The following is a 20,178-nucleotide window of genomic DNA, read 5'->3' as shown; positions in this document are numbered from 1 at the left end:
GGGCTGGAGGCGGCCTCATAATTGCCCCAGGGGATATATAAGATCAGTGGTGGGTAAATTGAACACTGTGCTATGTAGTCAGCTGCTTTTGCTTCCTGACATCCTTTCCTCACCACATTCACTGCTGCCACAAATCATCCCTACCGTTGTGGCTGTTCAATCATTATTCCAGGCAGACGTCAATAACTTGGGTGGCCTGGCCTATATGATGACGTTTGGGTATGTGGAGCTTGCTGAGATTTTAAGGCAGCTGAAGCTGTCCCAAAACTCCCGATTTGCTCTGGGTAGGAGGCTTCTCTCTCCAGTGGCTTCATCTTGCTGGGGAAACTGAGACAGCCTGACTTCAGAGCAGTGGCTGATTCTTCTGCCAGGCTTCCAAATAGACTGGCATGTTTGTGGCCATTTTCTTGCATGTTGAAAGGGCTTGTAAAGAAAATAGGTTGGTTATGTATTCCTTGAAAGACCATCAACCTGTTTCCTGTTCCTGCTCAGCTCGAGTTGTGAATGGAGTCTTTCTAGGATAACTATTGTCTAAGCCAGTGGTTCTCAACCTTCCTAATGCCGCGACCCTTTAATACAGTTCCTCATGTTGTGGTGACCCCCAAACAGGGGTGGGTTCTAAATTTTTTTACTACCGGTTTTGTGGGCGTGGCTTGTTTTGTGGGCGTGGCTTGGAGGTCATGTGACCGGGTGGCCATGGCTATGTGTATAGGGACTACTCAGAGGGCTGAAAAAGTTATTTTTGACTGGTCCTCACACTTATGACCATCCTCACATTTATGCCCGTGCAGCATTCTTAACAACCATGTTACTCATTTCACAACTGCTTCTTTTCACCATGGTGATAAGATAGGGCAAAAAACGTAAAATGTGAGGACAGTCGTAAATTCGAGAACTGGTCAAAAGTGCAAGGACCAGTCAAAAATAACTTTTTCAGCCCTCTGAGTAGTCCATATGCACAAAAGGACTACCCAGAGGGCTGAAAAAAGTGATTTCTGACAGGTCCTCGCACTTTTGACCAGTCTTCACACTTATGACTGGTCTTCATTTATGCCCATTGTAGCATTCTTAACAACCATGTCACTCATTTCACAACTGCTTCTCTTCACCATGGTGACAAGATAGGGCAAAAACGTAAAATGTGAGGGCAGTCGTAAGTTCGAGGACTGGTCAAAAGTGCAAGGACCAGTCAAAAATAACTTTTCCAGCCCTCTAAGTAGTCCATATGCATAAAAGGATACAGCAATAGAGAGGGATGAAAGAAGGGAAGGGAAATTAGAGTAGGAGAGAGGGTAAGAGAGGGAGGAAAAGAGGAGGAGAAGGAGAAAGGAAGAGGAAGTAGGGAGGAGAAGAAGAGGGGGGAAAGGAAAGAAAAGAGAGAGGTGGTAGGTTTGAGGAGAAAGATTGCTGTACAATAAAAAAGATGAATGGGAAGAAAGCCAACCCCAAACAAATATAAAGATATTAAGATAAAGAATGAATTGTTAAACTTTAAAGAATAAAAAAGAACAAATATGAATAAATAACAATAGTTAGAAACACGCATACAAACATACAATGTATTTTCTTTGAACAGAGTATTTGGCCGGTTCACAAAGTTAAACAGTGTTTAATCATTTCAATTAAATTTACAATTTCTATATTTCCTTTTTGCCATATTTATTCCTCATCTATTTTTTTAAAAAAACCAATATTACCCTTCATCCTCATCTCTAATCTTAATCAAATTCAATTTTTCCCTTCTATATTATACCCCTTCCCATTGTCATCTATTTTTATATCCATCCTCACATTGGTTAATTATGTAATTATGTAATACAGTTGTTTAATACAAATTCAACATTTTAATATAGATAAATTAGTTACATAACTATCTTTTTTGTATATTAATCAATATGAACATGAATATTCCAATTATTTCCATGCAATCCAATTAATTATATTTACCAATAATAATAAACCAAATAATTTCCCCCATATATTTCTCCAAACCACAACTTAACCATTTCTGCTTTCAACACAATACACAATTAATAGTATCTCAATTATTACAATTCCCTAGTTAAATAGAGCTTTTTTCTTTTGTGTTTTAAAATCTTGAACTCTCTTCTTTTGCCCTAAATTTCCCATTGTTTGCACCTACCTTTTTTGGTGAGGAGAAAGAAAAAGAAATCTCTCTCCCTGCCTCATTTTGTCACGTTGCAGCAGAGCCTGCTTTACTTTCAGTTTCCTTTTAGCTAGGGAAAAAAAAAATCTGCTCCAGCACTCTGCAGCAAGCAAAGAGCTTGCAAAACAAGAGCTTGTAAACGAGCCTGCAAAACAGCTGAGAGTGAATCAGCTGAGAGTCGGAGGCCGATCTAATCATGCTAATTAACCTATGCTGAAGCTGAAAGATGCTGTTTTTTTCTTGCTGTTTGCTTGCAAGGAGGTAAGTGCTGCGAGGCACAGGCCAAAGGGGGGGCCACCCTCCTTGCCACTTAGCCCCCCTGTCGCCCCCCTTTGCCTCTAGCGTCCCTCTGCCGCCCCCCTTGCCGCTTACCGCCCCCCTAAGGCATCCCACCGCCCCCCAGGGGGTGGTACCACCCACTTTGGCAACCACTGGCTTAACTACTTAACAACCGGTTCTACCAAAGTAGAATCCCACCACTGGGTCTACCCATTTGTATTTGCAGGCAGCGATCTACTCATTTGTTTTCTTTTAACACTGATCAGCTGTAGGACAGCCCTTTGAAGCCCCTGGCAAGAATTTAAACAGCTTTTTTCCCTCTAGCCATCAGAGGGCCTCCGGAGGCAGCAATAGATTGGGAGTGGGCGGGGTAAACGAATGGCCGGCGATCCAACAGAGCAGAGAGAGAGGGTGAGTGAAGGCGTGGGGGGGCGAGAGAGGGCTTTGGCAACCCCTGTGAAATGGCCGTTCGACCCCCAAAGGGGTCGCGACTCCCAGGTTGAGAACCGCTGGTCTAAGCATTGTATTGTGTCACTCTCTATATAGAAAAGCCTGGCCTAGTTGGCATTGTTTGTAAATTGGGTGGTTGCGGCAGGGAGCTTCTGCTGTCCTGGATCATTATGTTCCTGAGTTGATGGGTGGTGATGGTATCCAACCCCATGGCTTCCTCTACGCTGAGCACCTTATGCCTTACTTTGTAGTGTTGGAGGGAGCCCCAGGGAGGCTTCCCAGAATTGCCTGAGCTGTGCACTTCCTGGAGGCAGCGGGGGCTCAGTTTGTGATGTCAGTCTTTTTCTAGTTTTGCCAGGGTGACCTGTAATAAAACTGAGGTGTTCAAGGTCCTAATAAATCCAGTGTTATCATTTTGATGTTGAATTTTGGGCATGCTTAGTTTCAGCCAAACATTTCTTGCATCGTTAGTAAAAAGCTTGTGCCTCTTTTGTTTTTCAGTACTATGAAATGTCTTACGGGTTGAACATTGAAATGCACAAGCAGGTGAGTGTCTTCCTTGAAAGCCCCTGTCTTTCCCAAGGGAGTCTCAGAATGAACTCTGTAAACCAGGGGTCCTCAAACTTTTTAAACGGGGGGGGGGGGCAATTCACGGTCCCACAGACTGCTGGGGGGCCGGATCGGCTGGGTGGGTGTGGCTAGGTGGTCATGTGACTAGGTGGGAGTGGCCAGGTGGTCATGTGATTAGTTGGGTGTGGCCAATTTGACAGTCCATTGAACAATGCACACAAATTAAACTTTAATTTGTTTTGCTCCTGGGGGTGTTTTAATTGCTTCTGTTTGCACATTGCTCTTTTGGTTGCCTTTTCTTTTTACTAGATCATTTTTTCAGTTGTTTAGGAGTCTAGTGGTCCACTTCAAGAAACTGTTTTGCAGCAATTTTCACCTGTTTTTTTGTCTCCTTTCACACACCCCACCCCACCTCCAGAAGTATTCTGCAGCCCAAAACCAGGCAAAAATGGCTCATTTTTTGGCCAAAATCGGGCAGTTTTCATCCTTTTTTTGCCTCCTTTAACCCCTGCCTGCCCGCAGGCCTCCTCTGCCCACCCGCGCCTTTCGGCCTTACCTTTGCGACAGCAATGTGTGTTGAGCGTTGAACCATTGAAATGACCAGAAGTGGGAAGTGTGGCTGGACAGTGGAAGATAAGGGCGACGGCTGGAGGAGGCCTCCCCAGGCCCCCATCAGCCAGGAAAAGCCAGCTATGCAGGAAGTGGCTGGGAGGAGAGAGGCAAGGGGTGGGGCTTAACCCCACCACTCCGCAGGCTGGATAAATTGGGTCGGTGGGCCACATCCAGCCTGCAGGCCGTAGTTTGAGGATGCCTGCTGTAGACTTTGGGGTGCAATTGTGGGTGGGGCCAAAAAACACGGGGAGTGCTTTTTTCCCTTGGCCTGAATTCAGGATGACTAAAGAATCCATAGAACAATGGGGCTTCCTTGACTTTGCGAGTAAACTTCATTTCAGCTGTTGTAGCTAAATTCTGGCAGTATTTTTTCAACTGTAATATATCTTGGAATTTCAAGAGTGCATTTTACTATATTTATTTCCTTATTGGGAAAATATCCCACCGTTCATTCAGGAGCTCAAGCCAGATCCTAGCATGCTGTCCTCTCATTTCCCCTAATTACAGTTCTGCCAAATTGGTTGGCAAACAGAAGGTGGCCTGCTTGACACCCCTGTGAACCTTTCCCAATTTGAACCCAGATTCCCCTTTCCAGTTCCTTCCCTCGTCCACCATCTGCTGGGCATCTTGCAGTTAGCAGAGATGGCACTCATCTGGCTGATGGCTATGAATTGGTATCACCCATCAGATGCTTCATTAAGGTCACAAAGCATCTGGCTGCTTCTTTTTGCAGGTGCCTTGAAAAGTGGATTTCTGATTAGAATAGAATAGAATAGAATAGAATAGAATAGAATAGAATAGAATAGAATAGAATAGAATAGAATAGAATAGAATAGAATAGAATTTTTTATTGGCCAAGTGTGATTGGACACACAAGGAATTTGTCTTGGTCCATATGCTTTCAGTATACATAAAAGAAAAGATACATTCATCAAGAATCATAAGGTACAACACTTAATGTTAGTCATAGGGTACAAATAAGCAATCAGGAAACAATATCAATATAAATCGTAAGGATACCAGCAACATAGTTACAGTCATACAGTCATAAGTGGGAGGAGATGGGTGATGGGAATGATGAGAAGATTAATAGTAGTGCAGATTTAGTAAATAGTTTGACAGTATTGAGGGAATTATTTGTTTAGCAGAGTGATGGCGTTCGGGAAAAAAATGTTCTTGTGCCTAGTTGTTCTGGTGTGCAGTGCTCTATAGCAGCAGTTCTCAACCTGGGGGTCACGACCCCTTTGGGGGTCAAATGGCCATTTCACAGGGATCGCCAAAGCCGTCTCTCGCCCCCCCCCACGCCTTCACTCACCCTCACTCTCTGCTCTGTTGGCTCGCCGGCCGTTCGCTTACCCTGCCCACTCCCAATCTATTGCTGCTTCCTGAGTCCCAGCTGATGGCTAGAGGAAAAAAAACGGTTTAAATTCTTGCCGCGGGGCTTCAAAGGGCCGCCCTATAGCCGAACCGTTTGTTAAATTGCTGGCTTGCCCTGCCCCTCCGCACCACTATTTATTGCCAATAAGTAGTGGTGGGTGGGGGCGGGCGAGCCAGCAATTTAACAAATGGTTCGGTGTTTTTTTGTAATTTTATTGGCCCATGGAGCTTCAGCATAGGCTAATTAGCCCTTGATTAAATCGGCTCCCGACCCTCAGCTGATTTGCTCTCAGCTGTTTTGCTCAGGGCTCTGCTGCTTGCTTGCAAAGAGTGCTGATTTTTTTCCCCCTAGCTATGCTGAAAAACGAAACTGGAAGTAAAGAGGCTGTTGGCTTTGCTGTTGCTGCAAGTTGGAAAATTAGGTAGGCAGATTTCTTTTTCCTCACCAAAAAAGGTAGGTGCAAACAATGGGAAATTTAGGGAAAAAGAGGAGAGTTCAAGATTTTAAAACACAAAAGAAAAAAAGCTCTATTTAACTAGGGAATTGTAATAATTGAGATACTACTAATTGTATATTGTGTTGAAAGCAGAAATGGTTAAGTTGTGGTTTGGAGGAATATATGGGGGAAATTATTTGGTTTATTATTATTGATAAATATAATTAATTGATTTGTAAGAAATTGGATTGCATGGAAATAATTGGAATATTCATGTTCATATTGATTAATATACAAAAAAGGTAGTTATGTAACTAATTGATCTATATTAAAATGTTGAATTTATATTAAACAACTGTAATATTACATAATTAACCAATGTGAGGATGGATATAAAAATAGATGACAATGGGAAGGGGCATAATATAGAATAGAAGGGAAAACTTGAATTTGATTAAGATTAGAGATGAGGATGAAGGGTAATATTGGTTTTTTACAAAAATAGATGAGGAATAAATATGGCAAAAAGGAAATATAGAAATTGTAAATTTAATTGAAATGACTAAACACTGTTCAAATTTGTGAACCGGCCAAATACTCTGTTCAAGTGTTGGAAGAAATCTCCTTCTAGGTTCTGCTCCAAGTGGGGAAAAAGACACTGGAAACATGGAGACTGCTTGGAAAGATGGTTTAATGGTGGACAGGATCACATGGCTTGAGTTCCTGAACAGAAAAGGGGCAGATACAGTAAATCCTCGGGTTTTTATGCTCTCTCTGGCTCTGCATTTCTTGGGGCCACGAAAGAGTATCCTGATTGTTTGTCAGACTCCCAGGGGGTGGGGGTCTTAACTAGCCTTCTGGCTGATGGTCACATGTGCTTCCCAGGTCACATGTGGTGAGTTTCTGTTGCTTGATGGGTAAAGGGCTAATCCTATCTTTATTGGATCTTGGGCAATTCCTACTATGGCTCTGCCTGAAGGAGGTAGATCTTTGTTATGTAGAATAGACTGGCCCAGGCCTTAATGGCCCATTGACAAAGGGTGGGTGCAGGAAGATGGGGGCTGCTTCAAAACATCCTTATCCCAGGGAAATATAATATTCTGCCTTTTTCATATTTCCTAAAATATTTCACTCTTCCAGGAAAGGGGTGGGTGCTAACTTCCTACAAAAGAAAATACATTGTATGTTTGTATGTGTTTCTAATTATTGTTATTTATTCATATTTATTCTCTTTTATTCCTTAAAGTTTAACAATTCATTCTTTATCTTAATATCTTTATATTTGTTTGGGGTTGGCTTTCTTCCCTTTCATCTTTTTTATTGTACAGCAATCTTTCTCCTCAAACCTACCACCTCTGTCTTTTCTTTCCTTCTTACTTTCTCTTCCTCCTCCTCTTCTTCTCCTCCCTACTTCCTCTTCCTTTCTCCTTCTCCTCCTCTCTTCCTCCCTCTCTTACCCTCACTCCTACTCTAATTTCCCTTCCCTTCCTTCATCCCTCTCTATTGCTGTATCCTTTTATGCATGTGGACTACTCAGAGGGCTGAAAAAGTTATTTCTGACTGGTCCTCGCACTTTTGACCAGTCCTCGAACTTACGACTGTCCTCACATTTTACATTTTTGCCCTATCTTGTCACCATGGTGAAGAGAAGCAGTTGTGACATGGTTGTTAAGAATGCTACAATGGGCATAAATGATGACCAGTCATAAGTGCGAAGACCGGTCAAAAGTGCGAGGACCTGTCAGAAATCAATTTTTCAGCCCTCTGGGTAGTCCTTTTGTGCATATGGACTACTCAGAGGGCTGAAAAAGTTATTTATTTATTTATTTTTTATTGAAAAAGTTTTACAAACATCAATTTTTTCCCCATTTCCCCCCCCATCCCTCCCTAACCCCCCCAAACCCTCCCTCCCCATGACTTCCCCAAGGTGAAATCCATCCACATTATATTATATCATACTTTACCACCCCTCTATTCTCCCCCCTGTGCACTATATAGCAGTAATCTATTTTGCCCCCTATAAACTATACATTTCTACACAACATTTAGCTAAAAGCTATTTGATACTTCCTAGTTTGATATTTATTCTGCACATAATCTATCCATTTCTTCCACTCCCATACATAAGTCTCTTGATTCCGGTCTTTTAAGTATGCTGATATCTTCGCCATTTCTGCAAAACTGGCCATCTTCAAAGTCCATTCTTGAATTGTAGGCACATCAACCCTTTTCCAATATTGACCAATCAATAACCTAGCTGCTGTCACCATATACAATATCAATTTTGTTTCACCCACTGAAAAACCCTTAACTATACCCAGTAAAAACAAATGAGGAGAAAATTGAATTTTTTTCTTTAAAACATTTTGCATAACCCACCAAATTTTTATCCAGAAAGCCTTGGCTTTCTTGCACGTCCACCATATATGTAGCATCTAAGCAGTCACATCTCCAACATTTCGGTTGAACATTAGGATACATGCATGACAATTTCTTAGGATCTAAATGCCACCTATAAAACATTTTATAAAAATTCTCCCTTAAATTCTGCGACTGTGTAAACTTAACTGTTAGGTTCAGCTTGTAGCTTACTCCTAACTTGTTGGTCAGGCAATATATCTGTTTCTTTAAGAAACAACTGAGCCACGTAATCAGGGTTTGCTGAACCCTGTAATTAGGCTACAGTGCATACATAAGCAGCGCAGAGAAGCGTTCTTTGTTCCTGATTGTTCCTGTTCCTGTTGCTTCCTGCGTCTTTCTGCTGATTGGTTATATGGACTGGATTGTTATATGGACTGGATTGTTATATGGTACTGTATACCGAGAGTTACTAAAGTCTGTTTGCTTTGGTAAGGGAAGATACTTACTGGACTGATATTACTGTTTATGACCTTGGACTGTTTTACCTACACCGAGACTGCTTATTATCTTGTATATAAAGTATTTTTCTCACACGAGCTACACGTTTATCTCCTTCCCTGTGTGTTTCTGCTCTGCTCGTTGCACAAGCAACAAATACTTTTTACACACACCGTAACATTAACATTCTGAACCCATATTTTTTCCCAAGTTTCCATCATAACTGATTCTCCAAAATTTTGCGCCCATTTTATCATACAATCTTTAACCAATTCATTTTCTGAATCTCTTTCTAACAAAACATTATAAACCCTCTTAATATGCATTGGGCCTTTCTCTTTTATCTGTCTAACCAATTCTTCATGCAACATTAAACCAGTTTTTTGATCTTCTCTCCATCTCAGTTGAAGTTGATTACACTGTAACCAAGTTAAATTAATCCCTTCTTCCAACAGTGTGCTCAATGTCTTTAGTTGCCATCTGCCCCCATCATTAAAAAGTACTTCTTTATATAACCCCCCTCCGAGTGACTTTAAATTTATATTCCGTATAATGTGACCAAGATCCAACCACAACGGTATTTTATAATCCCATTTGAGTCGGTGCTTCTTCCATACTCTCATCAAGGAGCTTCTAAGTATATGGCTATTGAATACTTTATCCATCTTGTTTTCATAAAATAAATATGCATGCCAACCAAATTCAAGATCATGACTTTCTATATTCAATATTCCAGTCTTTGTCCTTCCAAACCAGTCACTTGCTTGTGTAAACGCTGCAGCTTCATAATACAGTCGCAGGTTTGGAAGTTTAAGACCACCCCTTTCACGAACATCTTGCATAATTTTCAATTTAACTCTTGGCTTTTTCTCATTCCAAACAAACTTATTCACTCCTTTTTGCCATTCCATCAAGTATTTATCACTTTTAAGCACCGGAATCATTTGAAACAAAAATAAAAATCTAGGTAGAACATTCATTTTAACTGCTGCTATTCTTCCAAGTAAAGACAGCTGCAGTTTTTTCCAGGTTTCCATATCCTTTTGTACCTTTCACCACAACACCTCATAGTTATTTTGAAACAGTTTTATATTTGAATCTGCAACTTGAACTCCTAGATATCTCACCTTTCATACCATTTCAAAGCCTGCCTTCCTTTCCAGTTCCTTCTTTTGATCAACTGTCATATTTTTAACTATCATCTTGGTTTTTTTCTGATTCAATCTAAATCCTGATACCATACCATATTCTTCTATAATGTCTTTCATCTGGATTATTGATTCCATCGGCTGTGTTAGGGTAACAACCAGATCATCTGCAAATGCCCTTGTTCTGTAATCCTCTTGCCTTATCACTATTCCCTTCAAAATGCTCGAATCCCGTATTGTATTCAACAAGACTTCTAAAGTTAGAATAAACAACAACGGGGATAGCGGACAACCTTGTCTTGTACCTTTTTCTATACTAAAATTTGTAGTTAAACTTCCATTAATAATAATTTGTGCTGTTTGTTCTTGATAAATTGCTACAACCGCCTGTACAAACTAATCCCCAAAGTCCATCTTTTTTAAAGTCTTTAATAGAAAGTTCCAATTCACTCGATCAAAGGCCTTCTCCGCATCTCAAACGCCAGCACTGCAGAGATCTGTTTATTCTTCTCAAGATATTCCAGTAAGTCTATAATTTGCCTCACATTATCCTTCATATATCTGCCTTCTATAAATCCTGCTTGATCATGATGAATCACCTCTTGAATAACTGGCATTAATCTGTTGGCTAATACTTTCGCAAAAATTTTATAATCCGTATTCAGGAGAGATATTGGTCTAAAATTTTCCAGTTTTGTAGAACCTACCTCCTCTTTCGGTATCAAAGAAACAAAAGCTGCTTTCCATGAAGGGGGTATTTTTCCCCCTTGTTGTATACTACAAAATAAGTCTTTAAGATGTTCAATCATTTCTGCTTGTAAAGTTTTATAATACACTGCAGTTAAACCATCCGTTCCTGGAGCTTTAGCTGTTTTCAGTTGTTTAATAGCAATAATAATCTACTCAGCTGTTATTGGTAAACTCGTTCTTTCCTTTTGATCATTAGAGATTTTTATAACTCTCTTTTCTTCTAGGTATTTATTTATAAATTCATTCTGTATATCATCTTTAGCATATAGCTTGGTATAATAATCTAAAAAGGCTTCTTTAATTAGTCTTTGTTGAAATACTTCCTTTCCTCTATACTCAATACTCCCAATAGTCCGAGTACTCTGCTGTTTCCTCAATGTGTAAGCCAACCACCTGCCCGGTTTATTGGCATTACAAAATGTATTATGTTTCGCAAATTGTAAATTAGTTGCTGCTTGTTCCGCTGTAAGCATATGGAATTGATCTTTCAAAAGTTTTATAACTCCTTGTAATTTTTCATCTGTTGGATTTTTTATAAGCAATTGCTCTTTTTTCTTTATCTCTCCTTCCAATTCTAGTCTTTTTCTTTGTCGATTTGATTTGTGTTTAGAGTTCATATAAATCAGTACCCCCCGCATATACGCCTTACTCGCATCCCAAACAATTTCAATAGGAGTACCCTTATTCAAATTCATTTCAAAAAAAATTTTCATTTGTTTCTTAAGTTCATTTACATTCTTTTCATATCTAAACAAATTTTCATTTACTCTCCAAGATCTTCTCTCATTCTTTCCCATTTCTATTTCTATCCATACCGGGCTGTGGTCTGATAAAGTTCTCGGAAATATCTTTGTTTTCTTTGTTTTTGAGAGTAAATCAACTGTAAGTAAAATAAAATCAATCCTAGAGAAGGATCTGTGTCTATCTGAAAAAAAAAGTAAAGTCCAGTTCTTTTGGGTTATGCACTCTCCAAATATCTTTCAATTCCAAATCTTCTTTCATATCAAAAAAAGCCTGTGGTAGTTTGACACATGATTTTGCCAAGCTCTTCTTATCTATTTTAAGATCTATTACTCCATTCCAATCTCCCATAAGTAAGATAGATCTATAGTCCCATTGTAGTACTTTAGAATGCAATAATTTATAAAAATTTTCTTGTTGCTGATTAGGAGCATAAATTCCAATCACCAAGATTGGGCCATTATCTGTAAGAAGTTCTATTGCTATATATCTTCCACAATCATCTGCTTCTATAATTTTTGTTGGCAGTCTTTTATTTGTATAAATCACTACACCATTCTTTTTCTCTGAATTTGAAGCTATAAACTGTGTTCCTAATCTAGAATTTATCAAATATTTTTGATCTTGTATTCTAATATGAGTTTCCTGTAAGCAAATAACATCATTATTAAATTGTCCCAAATAATGAAATATCTTCCTCCTTTTCTGTGGTGAGTTCAATCCGTTCACATTCCAAGATAAACATGGTTGTTAAGAATGCTACAATGGGCATAAATGATGACCAGTCATAAGTGCGAAGACCGGTCAAAAGTGCGAGGACCTGTCAGAAATCACTTTTTTCAGCCCTCTGGGTAGTCCTGTTGTGCATATGGATTACTCAAAGGGTTGAAAAAGTTATTTTTGACTGGTCCTCGCACTTTTGACCAGATCTCGAATTTACGACTATCCTCACATTTTATGTTTTTTGCCCTATCTTATCACCATGGTGAAAAGAAGCAGTTGTGAAATGAGTGACATGGTTGTTAAGAAAGCTGCACAGGCATAAATGTGAGGATGGTCATAAGTGTGAGGACCAGTCAAAAGTGCGAGGACCTGTCAGAAATGACTTTTTTCAGCCCTCTGAGTAGTCCCTATACACATAGCCATGGCCACCCGGTCACATGACCAGCTAGCCACACCCACCCAGTCATATGACCTCCAAGTCACGCCCACAAAATAAGCCACGCCCACAGAACTGGTAGTAAAAAAAATTAGAACCCACCCCTGTTTGGGGGTCACCACAACATGAGGAACTGTATTAAAGGGTCGCGGCATTAGGAAGGTTGAGAACCACTGCTCTATAGGGTCGTTTTGAGGGTAGGAGTTGAAACAATTTATGTCCAGGATGCAAGGGGTCTGTAAATATTTTCACAGCCCTCTTTTTGACTCGTGCAGTATACAGGTCCTCAATGGAAGGCAGGTTAGTACCAATTGTTTTTTCTGAAGTTCTAATTATCCTCTGAAGTCCGTGTCTATCTTGTTGGGTTGCAGAGCCAAACTAGACAGTTCTAGAGGTGCAGATGACGGACTCAATAATTCCTCTGTAGAACTGTATCAGCAGCTCCTTGGGCAGTTTGAGCTTTCTGAGTTGGTGCAGAAAGAACGTTGTTTTGCTTTTTTGATGATGTTTTTGATGTTAGGTGTCCATTTTAGATCTTGCGATATGGTAGAACCTAGAAATTTGAAGGTCTCTACTGTTGATACTGTGTTGTCTAGTATTATAAGTGGTGGTCATATGGGAGGGTTTCTCCTAAAGTCCACTACCATTTCTACGGTTTTGAGTGTGTTCAGTTCCAGATTGTTCCGGTCGCACCACGAGGCTAGTTGTTCAACCTCCCATCTGTATGCAGATTCATCATCATTATTTTTATTAAGTAGTCAAAAGTGAGGGGCCAATTGCTTGTCATAAGAAAACACTTTTCACTACTATTTGGTTGGAAATAGTGGAAGAGCACTGTGCTATAAGTGGTCAGGAGTAAAGCATGTGTCCTGTATTGGCAAAGAGGATGGCTTTGAAAAGAAACTGGCATGATGTGACATACAGCAAAGGCTGTGAAATTACCCTGTGTTTGAGGAATTAATGAAGTTGCTCATTCTTCCCCAGCCACTTAAGGTGCCTCCAGACTGCCTGACCATTAGGGCAGGCAGGTGAGTTCCCGGAGAGAGATGTACATTGACTTTGTCCCCTCTCCTCTAGAGAGAGAGAAATTTGGGGGGGGGGGGGGAGAGCCCATCCAGCGCCCTTATTTGGCTGCCTTCCCTTGAGCAAAACGAGGGGAGGAGTTTTCTCCCTTGATGAGCCTGAAGTCTCCCTTGTGAAAGTAAAACTTAAAGGAATTGTTATTGAGATCCATTCTGCTGAAATGTGGAGGGAGGGAGGCAGGGCTATGTTTTTTTAATAAACAGTAAAGCCTGGCCTATGGCTCAAGCATGCTAGGACCAGTCTCCAGTCTGCAGCCCTGGGATGAAGCTTGCTCAAAAGAGGGGAGGAGGCATTGGAGGGCACCGTCCTTGCTGAAGGCTTCCCCTGTCACCCCGAGTCAGCTGCTTTCTCTGTAAGGTACATGCAAACTACATTGGCTACTTGTGAAAAATGGAGCTCTTTCCTCCATCATTTCTGGCCTTTCTCCTTCACAATCCAGTCAGATAGATGTCCTTAGTTGCACCTGATGCTTTCTGGTTTTACCTTCAAGTTACCTGATCCTTTTCTCTAAGCTACTATGGATGTAGATAGCTACAGATTAATGTAGCCAGTTTTCCCCAGCTGGATGCCTTCCAGTGATGCCAATTATAATTCTCAGAAGTCCCAACTGGCTCAGGCCTCTGGGAATTACGATTTCATCATATTTCAGGTCCCAGACTGAAGAAGGCTGATTTATTGTCATGAGTACCATAGGTACATAATGGATAGATTTGGGGCAAGGAAATTAGGTTGGGGTTATTTCTGTTGTCCACATTCAATCTGTGGCTTGTTTTGGATGACTGTCTTTTTGATGAGCCATTGGCTCCCTTGTTGATTGTTACAGGTGTATCTGGAGGGCATTTCAATTTTTTAATGGGGAAAGATTGCTGGATGACATCAAATGAGCATCTTTAGTGGTGCTGGCTTTGCTTTTGTCTTTTTCTTCCTGAATGCTATGCTGGACTTTCTTGAACCAGTACACACAGTTCTGTCTTCAGACCCATCCGGTGACTGAGTGGTTTTGACCTTGAGGAACTGAACCTGGAGGCAAATATTGGGACTGAGGAGAGAAGACAGTACAATGTGGCTTCAGAATTTTTTTAAAAACCAGGCATCTTGGCATTGTCTTGCGTAGTGCAGTACCTGTCAGATACAAGAAATTTGTTTAGTTATTGAGGACACTTGAAACCTTTGAAATTCTTCCAAGCTTCCCAAATGAAGCTGTAATCAGATGAATCAGGCATGCACGGCAATTCTGTGCCTACTAGCAAGCCTGGTGAGACTCCAGTGTCCTTCCGAGAAAGTGTCCTTGGGCGTCCCTTGAAGACAGGAGTACCAGGCAACCGTAGTAAGACTTTGAGTAAGACTGTAGAAGAGGCTGATGCTGTTGGGCAGTAGTTGACGTGGAGGTTTGGCAGATTGTGTGCTAGATCTGACAGCAGCATGGTTGCCGTTCCATCCAAGCAAAGGTGGCTGTGGAAGAACCATACGGCTGGGGTACAAGGGTTGTGTGCTTAGACTTCACTCTGTAGCATTCTTAATCAAATGCAGAGCAGAGAAACCTCCGTAGCTGTTAACCATGTAGTTAAAAGAAAACGTTCAGGTTGTGCCTCGGCTGCTGTTGGGAGCAAAAGGGGGTGCATATGGCTAACCATTAAAGGAAACCAGTCTTGAGAGCCTGGCTTATTTCCCATGGCTCTTCTTGACCACATCCTCAAAGAAAAGGTCAGTTACTTAATTTGGTCAGCTATGGATGTTTGGCTGCAAATAGGTTCTGGGGGGGATGAGGAGAGATTTTTGGGAATCGCTAGTATGCATGTGAAATGAACATACGTCATGTTAAAAGCCTTGTGTTGTGGCCTGCCAGCAGCCTGTGCAGATCGTGGCTGATCCCGACGAGGCTGGTGTGGTGTCATGCCAACCGCCTGCACAGCCGGCGCTCGCGTCGGACAGCGAGGAGGCCGAAGAGGATGTGGTGCCAGAGGCAGAGACTCAGCCAGGGCCTTCAGAACCTCCAGAGGCTCCTTCAAGTGGAGAGAGCGAAGTGGAGGAGCCTCTCCTCAGTGCTCGAGCACGCAGGGCTGCCAAAAGGCAGGAGTGGCTACTCAGGAGGAGGAGGTCTCCTCGAGAGTAAGGCTTGAGGATAATTGGCCACTCCCTTAGCCTATTTAAGTCACACACCGTTAGTAAGTTTCTTGCTAGAAACAACTCATATTTATTATCAGAGTATTTTGGTTTATCATATCTTGTTTTCTGGGCTGGTTGCCAACCTTTGCTGATCTTGTTTATTCTTGCTACTTAATAAATTTTATAAGGACCGTTGGTGTGTGTCAATATCCTTGAAAATCCGGAGCTGGGGCAGAACACCTTGAGAATAAGAATAGTGTGAACTAAAATTCTCATTATCTGAGTCGCCTCAAGTGATGTACTGTTCATTTTGTTGCCTCTGCCTGTTAATTGACTGCCTTGAACTACTTGTGATTCTGGGGAAATTGACACAAGCTGGCTGAGGAAACCCAGCCAAGGAGAGTGAAATGAAAGTTAAAGGGCACAGCAGCCTTAATGAAAAGCTGCCTTCTCGTCCTCTCCCAGTTTTTGTCCAGATTTTCAACAAGTAAATCGGCTCCTAATAGGAGTATGAAATTCTGTAGGCCTTTCAGCCAAGTTTTGAATAAACGAGCATCTTCTTAGGTGACCAGCTGCCCTTTCTCTGCACACAATTCCTGGGCATTGAGTCCCAGAATAATTCAGGCAGTTTTATGTGCCCTGCAGACATGCCTACTGGAACCGAGCCCTTCCTGATGGATGGATGGGTATCTGATTGGCTTTGATTCTTTGGAGATGGATGACTAAACAAACTATGCTGGAGCCCCCCCACCCCCACTCCATTGGACATTACATTCAAGAGATTCTTAGAGCACAATTCGAGCACACAATTAGAGCACCCAAGTTTGCTATTTCAGAACCTGGCCACAAGGCCCTGTATAGCACAATTGCCCATTGTTGGAGAGTCCAGTCTAGCCTCTGGGCCTCTGTTCTGCACTATCATTGGGCTACCATGGGGTTGGAGCCCAGTAAATGCCAGCAGAGGAGGGACAATGTGTTGTAACCCTGGGAGTTGTTTCTCTGAAGTTGGTATTTCTGCTTTTGTGTAACAAGCTATGAGAATCACCTTGGGGGAGACGGGAGGAAGAGCCACAACCTACAGCAGCATTTCTCAGGGTGAAAATTGAGGTTGAAGCTCATACAATGGCCAAGATTGAGAAACACTGACTTAGACGATGGCCTGATAAGATAGAGTAGGGGTGGAGAAAGCATCTCAGAAGGGACTCTCCCTAGTTCTATGGGAAGTAAAGGCAGGGGAGGGGAAAAACACTTTCAGACTTGCACAATTCTGTTACAGTAATTCTGTTACTTACCATCAAGACAGTATTAGTATTCATAGTTTTGGCTTCCTATTCAGACTACATTGAAGGCTGACATTTTGTGAGTTCCTCAGGGTTATTGTATATAAGATGGAAGGCCATAATGGTCTCTTACATAAATGTATTACATTTTTTGGCTGCTGGATTCCTGAGCTTTCATTTAATACTGTTCCCTATTGTTGCATTAAATAAGAAAGTGGACCAATTGACAACTCTGGAATGTATGGTGTCATTATTATAAGGTTTGTTTGATCATCTTCCAGAGCAGTATCAACTCCTTCAGGGCATTAGTATCAATCAATCAGTCAGTCAGTCAATCGATCAATCAATCAGAATAGACCTGGAAGGAACCTTGGAAGTCTTCTAGTCCAACCACCTGCTCAAGCAGGAGATGTAAGGACCTGCCCTAGCTGATCCCTCAGGAAAGCAAAACTCTTGACTCCATTGAATCAAAGGAACTTTTACTGAGAGAAAATGGTTGCAGCAAAGTCAGGTGAAAACTGAAGGTCCCGCGCAAAGCACAAAGCAATTCTTCCGTTTCCCCAAATCCCATCCTCCTGACCAGTTCACCAGCAGCCAATGTGATGCCACAAGGTTGCTTTGAGAACTGCAAGGTGCTAGGCAGATAACGGTTCACTATCAAGGCACAATGGCCTTGGAACCAGGCTGGGATGGAGTCTGTTCCATTTCCGCAGACAATCCTCCTCCCTAATTCCCAAACAGTTACAACAAAAGCATGCAAAAAATACCATCAAGCCTTCCTCTCCCCGCCTCTCCTTCCAACAGAATGGCAGGAGATGATGGTAGACCTGACAGGAGACCCTTATACCATGTTTCCCTGAAAATAAGACCAGGTCTTATATTTATTTTTGGTCCAAAAGACCCATTAGGGCTTATTTTGGGAGGGCAAGACTTATTTTTCCATATATGGGAGGCAGTGAGCAAGTGGTGGCTGAAGGTGCCCTTTGTCTGATGCACTCTGGGGCTGCGAAGCCCACACGGTGCAGGTGAGTGGGAGCACTGCTATCGCCAGGCCAGCCCCCATCGGACACGCACGGCCGTCCACCCATTCCTGCCCACTGTCTGCTTGCCCACAGCTGCGATGGGGCAGGTAACTATACAGTGCATCCAGTGGGCCTGTGCCACTGCCACAAGGTGTGGTGAGACAGGGAGCAGGGCAGGGGTAGCACCACGCCATGGCCTGCACACGCTCACTGCCTCCTATAAGACAAAGCAAAAGAGAAAGCAGGTGAGGTGTAGAAAAAGGTCTGTCCAGGAAAAAGAAACGGAAAGGCAGAAAGAGCCAGGTGAAAAATAACACTTTTCTGGTCGCTTCACCCTTCCAGAGAGAAGGCAAAATTTCAATTCCACTTCTGGGGTGGAGTGCAGAGCGGGGCACACAGGCAGCCTGCCCTGTGGAGCGCCGGCCAGTCTTGGCCAGCCTTCCCCACCAGGAAGGAGTTCATTGCCTCCCGAAGGGCCCTTTCCATCCTTCCTGCAGCTGCAGCCGCCCTCGGGCCTACCTCTGCGCAGGCCCCATTTGAACAGGTGGCCAAGGATACTGTTGGGTGGCAGGGCCTGCAGAACCCTGATGCTGGTAGGATGAGGCGGCAGCACAGCAGTGGCAGGAGTCCCAACCACTGCCATGGCAACCAGCGGTGGAACAGGATTGGCAGCAGGAGGCACCCTGCTGGCTACCACTGCTGAGTGAGACGGGGAAGAGGCTGTTCCGGTCACTGTCGCCACTGAAGCCGGCCCTGGTGGGAGGGGCAGTGGCGGCTGGCCTGGCTCCCACGCTGCTCCTGGAGGAGGGTGCCATGATAGTGGACAGGACTCCTGCGACTGCTGTGCCGCTGCCACCTCACCCCACCAGCATCAGGGCTTTGCAGGCCCCACCACCCCAAGAGTATCCTTGGCCACCCATCCGTCCGCTTGGGTATGTACAAATACTTATTTATAATTTATACTATCATTTATTTTAAGTATTAATGTCAATAATATTTCTTTATATTAATATTGTTTTATAATTCAGTATGTCTGTCATGTGTTGCAATGGATCTCGGGCTGAATGATCCTAACAGGCTTATTTTTGGGGTAGGGCTCATGAGCATCCATTATTTTCAGGTTGGGTCTTATTTTTGGGAAAACACTGTACCATTTCATATATATTATATATAATAATATATATAATATGCATTATATGCATATATATTCAGATATATTAGTAATGCTTTGCTAGATGGGATTGAGTGGCAGAGAAATAACAGATATTATGAGAACCCAGATTGTTGGAGGCAATATGCTGACTGTAAAACTGCTAGAGAGGGCTGTAAAGCACTATGAAGTGCTATATAAGTCTTAAGTGCTAGTGCTATTGTTAATATTCAGGCAATCCATTTTCCATTTCTGAGCTTAATTCAAGGATGGTATCTTTATGATTGTATTGGGAGGATTTTTATGTAAAGTGCTGTAAGACCAGAGTAGAACATTGGGGTACGCATCAAAGATGCTTCTTTATTAATAGGATTTTTTGAGCAGTCTAGGAGAGAAAAGGCAAAGCACCATCCATATTGTACGGTGTATGTTACCCAGAGTCATTCTAGGAGATTGGATGGCCGCGTAAATCAAGTCAGCCAATCTCTCTCTATATATATAAAAGCGAAATACCACTCACACATCATCACAAAATGTCCAGAACATTAAAGCCTACCAACTTGAAATTTGCCAGGTATCCTCTTGGCTTCTAGGTGAGCACTAAGAAAGGATTTTTCAAAATGACCATCAGAGCATTACTATTTTCTATATTATTATTAACTCGCTCTAATAAGGAGTTCTACTCTCTCTCCCCACCTGAAAAGAAATCTGTTCCAAATGCAAAACACAAGCAGAGGAGAGGAGTTTAAGTTTCAGTTTTACTTTCACAGCAGCAAGCAGCTTTACTACAGAACAGTTGAGCTAAGCCACGGCCAGGCTCCTTCCTGTCTCCTTCTTGCTCACCCAGCAAATACTGTTTCACTTTCCAAGCAGCCCTCTGATGCTTACAAGTTCTACTTCCCCTCCCCACCTGAAAAGAAATATGTTCCATATGCAAACAAGGAGAGGAGTTTCAGTTTTACTTTCACAGCAGCAAGCAGGGGGTAGG

At 42.3% G+C, this 20,178-nt stretch overlaps 1 protein-coding gene across 4 annotated transcripts in view; it reads left to right on the top strand.

The window, feature by feature from the left end:
• The window catches only part of LOC139324118 (transducin-like enhancer protein 3), an 84,475-nt gene that overhangs the window by 3,040 nt on the left and 61,257 nt on the right, over positions 1–20,178 (top strand). For all 4 annotated transcript variants that reach the window (XM_070953788.1, XM_070953787.1, XM_070953786.1 and 1 more), the window contains one exon: positions 3,398–3,442. In XM_070953788.1, the coding sequence (XP_070809889.1) occupies positions 3,398–3,442 (45 nt within the window). The remainder of the gene's footprint in view (positions 1–3,397; positions 3,443–20,178) is intronic.

This window comes from Pituophis catenifer, unplaced genomic scaffold (genome assembly GCF_029215685.1).
Source record: "Pituophis catenifer annectens isolate HBS135680 unplaced genomic scaffold, rPitCat1.0.hap2 SCAF_14, whole genome shotgun sequence".
Classification (NCBI taxonomy): Eukaryota; Metazoa; Chordata; class Lepidosauria; order Squamata; family Colubridae; genus Pituophis; species Pituophis catenifer.
The sequence above is the reverse complement of the archived record's forward strand: the minus strand, read 5'-3'. Positions and strand labels throughout refer to the sequence as shown.